Below are 12,177 nucleotides of genomic sequence, written 5' to 3'. Positions count from 1 at the left end.
ATTCTGTGTAATCCGGATCTCTGCGTAAACCGGTCCATTTCTAAAGTCCCGTCCAGCTACCGTTTATCTCTTAGGTATAAATCTCTGCCTAATCCGTACTCTGTCTATTCCGGACTCCGGATCAAAAATCAAGAACGAAAGTACCGTTCATGCATTAATTACCTCTGTCTACACCGGATTGGGATTTCACTGAACGACGGGCTGCTTAATTAGTTGAACAATGATCGTCAATTGCCAAGTAATCAGGACGCCAAATACAAAATGTAATCACACACGTGTGAAGTTTACTCTTATTGCGGTAGGTCGTTAGATCAATCGGATTAATATTAATGTGTGTGTTGATACCTGCCTGATTTCACTCTTATGAATTTGGCGAGTTATACTTGTCAACCTAATGCATGTATAAATAGGTGTGAATCGCTCGTATATTTTGTGTTATCTTATTTCATTTATAATGGCGGAACGACCCCAAAAACGGCAACGTATCGAACTTTCGTTAGAAACTAAAGTCAAATTAATACAAGAATTTGATTCAAATCCACAGTCAAAACATGGGATCAAATGCCATTGTCGATCATTCAAGAACCATAACTCTGGGTGAACTCCGTCTAAACCGGTCCTCTATGTTAACCGGACTATTTCGACGGTACGAAGTGAGTCCGGTTTAGACAGAGTCCACTGTATATATATATATATATATATATATATATATATACAGTGAAGATGACGATGCTGATGATAATAATAGTAATGATGCTGATTATGATGATGTAACTTTAATGTTTTATATTTTGCAGGAAGAAACGAAAAAAAGGCAAACAAAACACCGGTGATGATGACGATGGTGATTACGTCATTAGAGATGTTAACCCTAACAATGCTGATACGAATCTTAACCCTTCCGTCGCTACTACCAATGTTAACTGTTATAATACTAACGACAATACTGGCAACACTATATATATATATAGATAGATAGATAGATAGATAGATAGATAGAAGATAGATAGTCGAGATAACACGTTCGTTTTGCTCTGCAAGTAAGTACATTCCTATTTCTACTACAAAAAAAGGTGGCTAGATTCTATAAAAAGTACTATATCACAATACTAAACTGAACACGGTGTGTAGAGAACGTGAGTTGAGAAGTGGACAAGTGACTCGCTTGCTTCAGATACACGATGGACGATCTATGTGTCGACAAAGGCAAGTATTGAAGTTTGTATGTATGAAGTTTGTATGTATCACACCAAAAAGATCAGTAACACACCCCGCTCCCCAAATTAAAAACAAAATACACACCAAACACGGGGAAATTTCGCCACTACGAACTAATGATGTGTTGCTCATTCGAATATACCATAGTATAGACGGTAAGTACCCACAGGCGGCACTGACGGTATCGCGACACAGAATAGCTAGTCGTGGTATGTTTGTAGCCCCAGTATCTTCTAGCCTTCCTTTTGTATGTGAGAGTATGGCTAGAGCGCGTTAACAGTTTGTCAATGTTTTTCACTGTGTCTCAAGTACAGACACTTTCCGAAATGTGATGCCATAGACCTTTAGTCTGAATCTTTGTTAGGTTTACTCATGGCACTAAAACTGTATGTTAGTGTCTAGCACATGCGTCATACGAAGAAACCCGACGCCGCTATCGGAAAGCGACTGACACCGTGTTTCGGTTGTCGGTTTCTTCTTGCTGTATCTGTACTTGTCGGAAACGTATAAATTTAATGTCGGCAGTGACCTTCGAAATAATAACTTAAGAAGCTATATGCATATTAGTAGAGTACTTAACGATGCTTTGGTCGTTTTCATATTAGACACAACACGGCTAGAGAACACTCGAGCTAGGACGTTTAGTGAACAGGTCATTCCTTGTTGTTGTTTATCTCATAGGGGAACATTTTATAACTACATGTATATTCAAATGAAATTATATATAGTTAGCTGTGGATATACGATTCAATTAATCGTTATTGCGTCACTTGTATTTATGCAATAACTTAGTATGTAGTTAATTAGTGGATAGCAATCAGTCCAATTAGCGGGAAACTAAATTACACCAGTTAAGAACACTCCGACTTTTAATTGTTGCCGCCAGCTTACCAGCTAAGGACTACAGCTCATGGCAAGATTTTCTTTACACACGGGCCGTTACACAACGGCATAGGATGAATATGTAGATACACATTTCGTTCTATACACGTGACAACATGGTTGACAGTAAATACATTAAATATGATACATACAAACACACACACAAAAACATACACACATGCATATCAATATATTATGTAATAATACAGATATACGGGTATCCAAGTACTTACAAACGAATAGATTGTTAAACGTGTATATGGTGCAGTAGATAATGGCAGTGACGAGTCAACAAACATATTTATCTTATAAATAGTATTTGTTCTTTGCATGAAAAAAATATATACCCAGAAAGACCGAAGGGGAGACCTATGGAGGACAGCTCTGCTGTCATTTCCTCTTCTGGGTTTTTTCTTTTCTTTTTTTTGGACGGGAGGGGTGGGGGTGGGTGGTGCTGTCTTAGTCGCAATGTCAACTATATCGTTCACCTAAAAGCTCAGACCTATATATTATCTGTATCACCATGTTGTCTACTTGTTAATCACGTTTCATGTTGGAAAAGAAAATAAGAAAGTACATCACCAACTTGTGACTTCTGTTCATTCATTTAACATTCGTCATACAGAAATAAGAAAACAAAAGAAAACTACTCTGTGCTATTTGTTTAAACTTATTTTCGTGCTTTTATCCACTTATGATTCAAGCACGCTATCTTGGACACACACCTCAGTTATCTGGGCTGTCTGTCCAGGACAGAAGTTAGTGAGAAGTCCAGCGTGTAGTGGCCTTACAACGAGTCGTTAAACTCTCTATCTCTCTCTCTCTCTCTCTCTCTCTCTCTCTCTCTCTCTCTCTCTCTCTCTCTCTCTCTCTCTCTCTCTCTCTCTCTCTCTCTCTCTCTCTCTCTCTCTCTCTCTCTCTGCGTACTCAGTACCTGTCAGGCTTATGTCTGGTGGCTTAACCCCAAAACCACCAAGGCCGATTATTAATTGTAACATTTTACTGCTTCTCATTTACATATGAAAGATGTTTAACATCGAGCCTTCTCAATTTCGTTATTCTTCTTGATTGCGACATGCGCTGGTGCTACCCTCTACACTACCCTACAACAGGTATCTATCGTTCACTATGTCATACACTTTCTGTTCTTCACATGCAACACTGCCAATGTAGGTTGCTCAACTGGTTTCTGTTTTTGCCCTATACACACTCAAATAATACCCGGGTAGGTCACATCATTGGGAACCCAGGTATTCGTTTGGTATTTACTTCCTGCTTTCGAGACTCAGTACAGTACACTAGAGACTGGTGTTATGCACAATGTTGTCAGGTTCATAGTCGACACGCGAAGAGTCGTCTACAACTGCAAGTATGAGAAAGGAATACTTTAGAATTAGTGGATATAACTAAAACATAAAGTGTATTTTGTACCAGTATAACACCACGGAACTGCACATTAACAACAAAACATGAAGACGGATACGTCATGGCAGATACTTGTTCTTAGTTTCGTTTTAACAACACATTCCTCCCAAGGTTGGTATACCTGTATATACCTTTTAAACACAAAATATAAATGAGAGACATAACTGTGTGTGTGTGTGTGTGTGTTTGTGTGTGTGGCACAGAGAGAGAGAGAGAGAGAGAGAGAGAGAGAGAGAGAGAGAGAGAGAGAGAGAGAGAGAGAGAGAGAGAGAGAGAGTTGTATTTTAATATTCTAACAACACGTTCCTCTCGAGGTCTATAAATCTATTTGTTACGCAAAATATAAATGAGAGAGAAACAATATATATATATATATATATATATATATATATATATATATATATGGGGGGGGGGGGGTCATTAAGGTATAAGGATGGATCGGCAAAACGAAGAATTTGTTAGTGTTAGATCACACGCTAACATTTAGAACACATTTCTCAAAGAAGGTTTAACTATGATTTATAATTCCATTTCAGTTTGATGAAAATAAACATTTTACGTCAAGAATTAACTTGTAATTGCCGTTCAAAATCTTCTTCAACTCTATGTTTTGGAGAGTTTTTTGTACGTAAAATTGTTTCTGATATGATTAACGCTTCATTAATTGTAAACCGAGCTTATCTGGCCGTAGTGCAAAGTTTAAGCCTGCTATATTTAACTATCGATGAAAAATATGATCTAGGTGAGGTTTTACGAAACAAATAACAAAAACCTAATAATTATATATTTATATTTTTGATGACTAAAGTGGTAAGCCTTTGTCCGATAGCGTACTTTAGCGTAGTTGCCTTAGAGTTGCACCGTTTAGCACTAAAAAACCTGCCGATAAAGATTCACATATACACCATGTGTGGTGATTCAGATCTGTGTTCAGCACAGGCTTATATACATTGTAGTTAAAGGAGGACATAGGGGGTTATACAGGAACGGCCGTACAAGAGGTTGCAATACATAAGTTTCCGTATCCTTTTTCCTTTATTTGTTGTTGTTGTTGTTGTGAAAGTTGTTGTTATTGTTTTGTTTCTATGTTTGTTTTTGCTTTGACCTTTATCCAGATTCATGAGTCTGCCATAAAAACCTCGAAAACAGCAAATCAATTTTAATTTTTTGACGTGTAATAAAATAACTATAAGAACGCCTGTAATGAAGTTGAATAGTGGAAAGAGTATATAAAACACAACATTCAAAATTTGCACAAAACCTTTTTATTGTGTTATCTAACAATGGTAAACATTTTCCTTTATTACAAACCTTTTAAAATGGTTCTTGGTCCAATTATTTAATATAACAAATATTGTGTTATTGAGATCCTATATTACGACTACTGTACGTACTAAAACAATAACTGACTGGCCCACCAATTTCTTTCTTTACAGTTCGTTCTTTTTTCCATCAAGAAATGCTTCTACAACAGTCACTTTCAACATCTGTTTGAGATTTTCTATTGACTTTCGTCTACCGTTAACTTCTTCGCATGGCCTGACCACTTTATACTTTTTCTGAGTGCAAGTCCTATCATTAACGTAGCGTTAGAGATGGGGTGAGGTGGGGCAAAAATCGGAAATATCGAAATGTTCCAAGAAGCAAAAACAAAATCTCAAAAAGTGCATTCAATCATGAAAAGAAAGACTGCGGGATGTGGTACAATAATACTAATGGCCAATCGACCATGTTTATTTAGTACGTACTATTGAATAGGTTTTCAATGTAACGCAGGTTTTGACATTAATCTTTGTATCGTACACCGTTTTGAAAATTGGGACGTTATAAGAAGAATTAAAGAGAATTAAAACAAAGAAAGAACCCCAAAAGAAAACAGTGACGGCAACATTAGACTCTATTTATTTTCTTTATGGGTCTGTGATGTTGAATGGATCCTATATAGACTGTTTGTCCTTATTTTATTATATGCTACATGTGTATTCACTTTTGTCTTTCCAGCTAGCACGGCCTGCCCTGAATCCGTACCAAAGAATTCAAGTATGTAATGAAATACGTGTGCCCCTTAGATTATATATATATTATCATATAATACATGGTATAATAAGACAAATACTAGTTCCATAACAAACGTAAAACTATTTGTTCGTTTTATTGAAACTGAATAAGTAATGCTCTTATTAATTTAAGTGGTATCATAATGTAATGCTAGGAACAGACTATCAGCTGTCACGACGAAGTTGACTAATCGGTCATGGGAGTTGTATTATAGTTTGGTTTCTAGGCGACCACGTACAGGTACCCCTTAAACCAGTTTGTTTTGACGAAAAGACAAAACAGAATTTTATTTGTGTAACGACACCACTAGAGCACATTGATTTATTAATAATCGGCTATTGGATTTCAAACATATGGTAATTGTAACACAATCATAGAGATTTTCCCATTAGTAGCAAGGGATCTTTCATGTGCACCATCCTACATACATGATAGCACATACCAAGGCCTTTGATATACCAATCGTGATGCACTGGCTGCGACGAGAAATAGCTCAATGGGCCCAGACAAATCGCGCATCAAGCGAACGTTTTACCACTGGGCTACGTCCCGCCCCTTGACGAAAAGATTCAAACCAAACATAATATTGTTTTTCTTGTAGTTTGCATTGGTGTTTCCTTTAAACAAAAAAAAAGGGGCGGGACGTAGCCCAGTGGTACAGCGCTTGCTCGATGACCGGTCGGTGTGGGATCGATCCCCGTCAGTTGGCCCACTGGGCTATTTCTCGTTCCAGCCAGTGCACCACGACTGGTATATCAAAGGCCGTGGTATGTACTACCCTGTCTGTGGGATGGTGAATATAAAAAATCCCTTGCTGCTAATCGAAAAGAGTAGCCCATGAAGCGACGACAGCGGCTTTCCTTAATGGCTGCACCATTGCAATGCACACGCTAAGCACATACAATTAACCGTTGACCCCTGTGAGAGGAAGTAGCAGTAAGTCATATGTTACATACACTTTCACAAACCATGCCTTTGATATACCAGTAATTGGGACGGGGAGAAACCTATGTGTCCAATACTTCAAGCAAGTGAATTACCACTGAGCTGCACCAGATCAAGAGTCAATGGGAATAGAACTAATAGAAGACAGACACTTTGTGTGAGCTTCAATACTGAAACAGTCTGTATGTACTCTGTAAGTTTGTAGTATTTAGATTTAAAATCGTATTTTATTCATTTAAATTAAACGTAGTGTTATAGTTATATTGTTTTAGTTGTTAATAATGATAATGATAATAATATTAATATTAATAATAATTATTATATTAATGCTGCAATAATAATGTATTGTTGTCATTATTATTATTATTATTATTATTATTATTATTATTATTTAGTATGATTATTAGTATTCTATTTTTAGTCGCACATATGTGTAAAGATGAAGCCATCGGGGGTGTTACCGGACTACTTCTTGACGTGTTTGTACCAGTCAACACAGAAACCACCTGCAACTGCTCTCTTTACGCATCACAACACACGGTGGTTGGCATATCTATCGTCAAACTTCCAGACATGAACTGTGAATCAACATTAACTATAAACACACAGAGGAAGTTGATTTATAGTTGTGTAAATAACAACAATTCAGTCGGGTATGGAGAAAATATTGTACGCAATATTACTCAATCTAGTAATTTGATTGAGCTGGAAACAAGCAATGCACCCATTAACGTCACTTACTGTCTACAAATCTACAGTAAAGGAGGCGGAGGTATAAACTTCATTTCGAATGTATGTGTGTAGTATTTGTGTAGATGTGCATGCGCGTGTGTGCCCGTTTCCTTCCGATTATCCACTGCGCGTGCTATAACCTCATCGTGGTGCAGGGGTGTAACATTCTCTTTGAGAATAGCCAATACAGCACAAATTGAAATTTTGAGTAAACGTCAGTATCTATATGTGATAGTTGTATGTTTGGACAGTTCTTTACACTGTGTTTTTATTTAAATCTTTTTATATTGATGTTGATCATCATTTGTTTGCATTACCATAGTTTGACACCCAATAGCCGATGCATTTTTCGTGCTGGGGTGTCGTTAAACATTCATTCATTCATTCATTCATTCTGATTATATTTTATGACACATGCATGTATAACTGTACATTTTTGACCAGTTATTTTTATTTCATTATGACACAACTGACAACGTAGATAAAACGCATATTCTCAATTTTGGTGTTTGAGATCGCTAAGTATATGCAGGCTACAAATGTCACCGTGTTAGAACATTAATTGTTACTTTGTCTTGTTAAAGTGTGTGTGTCTAACAGTAACACGACACTTCATATTGAGGTGAAACATGCTCCTAACTCAAGCTCTTCTTAATTTTGTTGACATCAGTAGCTCGTTTATAAACACGTTTCAGACAATAATAGCCTACACCATGAACTCTGATATGATAGTCGTAGAGCACGATTAAAACGAGTCTGTCATAAGAAAATGGATGCTACAACTTGCGCACCCCACTGGAGTGTTTTCTAACTGAGCTATATCCAACCACTGACGAGTGTGTGTTTGTGTCTGCGTAAGTGTGTGTCTGTCTCCGAGTGTGTGTTTGTGTTTTTTTTTTATGTTTTGTGTGTGTGTGTGTGTGTGTGTGCGTGTGCGTGTGCGTGCATTTATGATGACATGCAATGATTACATTACAAATCAAATCATTGAATTTTAGCCATTATTTTGGTTATTATTGTGAGTTGTCTTAATTTGCATCAAAATATCGTATTTCTGAAAAAGGTTTGTTAAATTAGATGTATGCTATGGACATTATCTGGATCACTACCACCATGATAACCTTCGACAGACAAGTTAGTATGACAAGCTCGTGAGCAATTTATTTTAAACATAGCGTCCACATAACGTGTGGAAATAAATGTCTAGGAATCGAACTTAAAATCCCGCACAAAGGTCATTGGGGGCGGGGTGGGGTTGCGCGGGTAGAATTGTGCATCGCCGGGGGGGGGGGGGGGGGGGGGGGTGTCGCTTTTAGCAGGGTGTTTCGATACTCGAACCCAAACCCTGCATACGCGCCTGAAGGGTGTGTCATCCTGGGGAGTGGCAGTCTACATATAAAGAAAGCTCATGACAGTGCTTCGTGACAAGTCACGACCTTGTCAAACATTGTCAATTTGACTCTCTTCTGTGACTCTCTTCTGTGCTGTGCACATGCACGAATATGTGACTGTATAGGTTTGACAGAAATTGGCATATATTCAGTTCAAAAGCCTGACAGAAATTCTTATATATCGAAGATCTCTTTTATAATCAGTACTAGGGAATCACTTTAATACGTATTCTATTTCAACTGTGTATATCTTGTGCTGCCGTTGTTTCAACTACGGTACTATATTGGGTTATTTGACCGGCCTCGGTGGCGTCGTGGTTAGGCCATCGGTCTACAGGCTGGTAGGTACTGGGTTCGGATTCCAGTCGAGGCATGGGATTTTTAATCCAGATACCGACTCCAAACCCTGAGTAAGTGCTCCGCAAGGCTCAATGGGTAGGTGTAAACCACTTGCACCGACCAGTGATCCATAACTGGTTCAACAAAGGCCATGGTTTGTGCTATCCTGCCTGTGGGAAGCGCAAATAAAAGATCCCTTGCTGCCTGTCGTAAAAGAGTAGCCTATGTGGCGACAGCGGGTTTCCTCTAAAAAAAACAGTGTCAGAATGACCATATGTTTGACGTCCAATAGCCGATGATAAGATAAAAAATCAATGTGCTCTAGTGGCGTCGTTAAATAAAACAAACTTTACTTTATATTGGGTTATTTTTGGATTTGTCTTTTATATACTTTTAGAGAATAGTGCCTCATAACTCAGTATAGAGTGGCTCATTACAATTTTATTATCTATATGGCTTGTATTTATATTGTGAATTTTATTCTTGTAATGAACTATATATGTGTCTGTTTGATAAATTCCATCACGGCTTATTAAACATTATTAGGACCGAATTTACGAAGTCTGTGTTTCTTATTTGCAGGTGTTTAAGCATTGTTGATGTATATAGGTACACGCGTGTAAGACATAAGCGTTGTAAATCCGGCCCGATCATGTCTTGCTATTTGTTTCTGTATCATCATTTGATTTCTCGCGTCTGTAGGTTCGTTGACACTTCAGTGTTATTCGCCAGACGGTAGCTCGATGACGAGATCAACCCAGTCAGGCGATAAAACGACCTCACAGAGATCCACAACACAGAGTTCATCACGAAGAGAATCAACCATGTCGGAGAATGCAGATACAAGTTCTCCATTAACAGAGCCGGTTAAGTCCGAGATATCAGATACGACAGTTCCTGTAGAAAAGACGAACATACACACAGACTCGAAAGCTTTCCCAGGTACTAAATAGTCTGATAGTCTACATAAACAACAAGATTCAAAGGTAAATCATCACAAAAACGCCAAATCCAATAATAACAATAACAATAACAACAACAACAACAACAACAACAATAATAATAATAATAGTAGTAATAATAATAACAATAATAATATAGTTGTTTTTGTTGTTGTTGTTGTTGTTGTAATGCTCATTATTATTATTATTTTATTAAACAATACGTACTTTTAAATACAATATATTATTGTGTTGCAACCTCTAATGTCGGTCTATATTTGGATACGTATATTCTTTTCTAATAATGCAAAATTTGAGACTTATTAATAAAGCAATTTTGTTTTCTTGTAGTTGCGGCTGCTGTAGGTGGTGCCGTTGGTGCAGTTCTGATAGTCGCCGTAGTGGTTGTTGTGATTATCATTTATATAAGGTAACTGACACTTCCAGTTTAGATGTGATGTAAATGCGTTGTAGTGTCTTAGAAGTCATCGGCTTACGGGGTTCGAACCATGGTACCGGCACCCATACAGAGCGATAGTTAGCGGTTCAGTGTAGACGTATAAGGCCACTATACGGTCTTTTCTCTCACTAACCACTAACAATTTACCCACTGTCCAAATAGTTGAGGTGTGTGTCCAGGAGAACGTGCATGGACATAACCAGGGAAATAACTTAAAATGATATATATATATATATATATATATATATATATATATACATTTTAAAATATGATGATGTGTTTCATTGGTAATCATCGGTAATGTGTCCTTGACATGAGGCGTCCGGTTCACAGGTCCGTACAGTTTTGAGAGTTTGGACTCATTTTAGGGACGGGACGTAGCCCAGTGGTAAAGCGTTCGCTTGATGCGCGGTCGGTATAGGATCGAACCCTGTTGGTGGATCCATTGGGCTAACTGGTGTAACAAAGGTCGTGGTATGTACTATCCTGTCTGCGGGATGGTGCATATACAAGATACAAGTGGCGACAGCGGGTTTCCTCTCTCAATATCCGTGTGGTCCTTAACCATATGTCTGACGCCATATAACCGTAAATAAGATGTGTTGAGTGCGTCGTTAAATAAAACATTTCCTTCCTTGATACACGTTTATACTGCGTTTGGTATCATATACTATTGCTTATTGTTGATGATGACTTTTATGCTGCTGGTGCTGCTGATGAGATGATAATGAGTTTAATAATGACGATGATGACAATGCTGATGATAATGCTAGTAATGATGATGATTATGATGATCTAACTTTAATGTTTATATTTTGCAGGAAGAAACGAACAAAAGGCAAACAAAACACCGGTGATGATGGCGATGGTGATTACGTCATTAGCGATGTTAACTCTAATAACGCTGATACCAATCTTAACCCTTCCGTCGCTAATAACAATGTTAACCGTTATAATACTGATGACACTACTGGCAACACGTATGTACATCTACAACATAATGTTGTACAGTATGTTAACACGCCGTCGAGTGTTGACGGAGACCACGTGTACCTCCATGTCAATGAACCAACACAGTCACAGATCTCAGATCAAGATTATTATAACACTGCCAACCTGACTGGATCAAACATTTTAGATTCACACTAGTGGATGTTAGACTTGGATTATGGTAAGGGGCGGAAAGTAGCTTAATGATAAAGCTCCCTCCTGATGCGCGGTCGGTCTAGGATCGATCCCGTTGTTTGGACTCATTGGGCTTATTTCTCGTTATAACAAAGGCTGTGGTATTTACTATCCTGGTCTGGGATCAATGCATATAAAAATCCTGTTCTGCTAATCGAACAGAGTAACCTATGGCATCGCGCCCAGCGGGTTTCCTGTCGCCCGTATGGTCCTTAACCATATGGCTGACGTAATGTAATAAATGTAAATGATTTACTAACAGAAATAAACTTTGTATATTTATTATTTTTTAGGTGCATACCCTAGTTTCAGTCCGGTAACCATCGGACCACTAGTTTAGAGTAATCTACAAAACCAGCAACATACATTTAGATCAGGTTATAACGGAGATTTTTCAAGATGAGATATTCTTTGAAGCTTATCCATAGACATATTCAAATCAAGCTTGTCTGCAGGCAATCTGTTGGAGGGTGTGCCTGTAGGGCACGTTTGAGTGTAGGCACCCTATTTATTTTTAACAGGGCCAATTTTTGATCAAGCTGAATGTTCCACATAATTTTCAAAAATATTTGAAAATAATTCTGGCTATACCCACTTTGCT

The 12,177-nt window shown here is 37.9% G+C and overlaps 1 protein-coding gene across 1 annotated transcript; it reads left to right on the top strand.

Annotated features, from left to right (window-relative positions):
- Positions 1-7,048: 7,048 nt before the first annotated feature.
- On the top strand, positions 7,049-11,577 carry LOC121389899. Its single transcript, XM_041521561.1, has 4 exons — positions 7,049-7,300; positions 9,693-9,932; positions 10,283-10,361; positions 11,213-11,577. The coding sequence occupies exons 1-4, from the start codon at positions 7,102-7,104 to the stop codon at positions 11,538-11,540; spliced, it is 846 nt and encodes a 281-aa protein (XP_041377495.1). The 5' UTR covers positions 7,049-7,101; the 3' UTR covers positions 11,541-11,577.
- The last annotated feature ends 600 nt before the right edge of the window (positions 11,578-12,177 follow it).

Source organism: Gigantopelta aegis, chromosome 15 (genome assembly GCF_016097555.1).
Source record: "Gigantopelta aegis isolate Gae_Host chromosome 15, Gae_host_genome, whole genome shotgun sequence".
NCBI lineage: Eukaryota > Metazoa > Mollusca > Gastropoda > Neomphalida > Peltospiridae > Gigantopelta > Gigantopelta aegis.
Note: the sequence above shows the minus strand (reverse complement) of the source record. Positions and strands in the feature narration are given on the sequence as shown.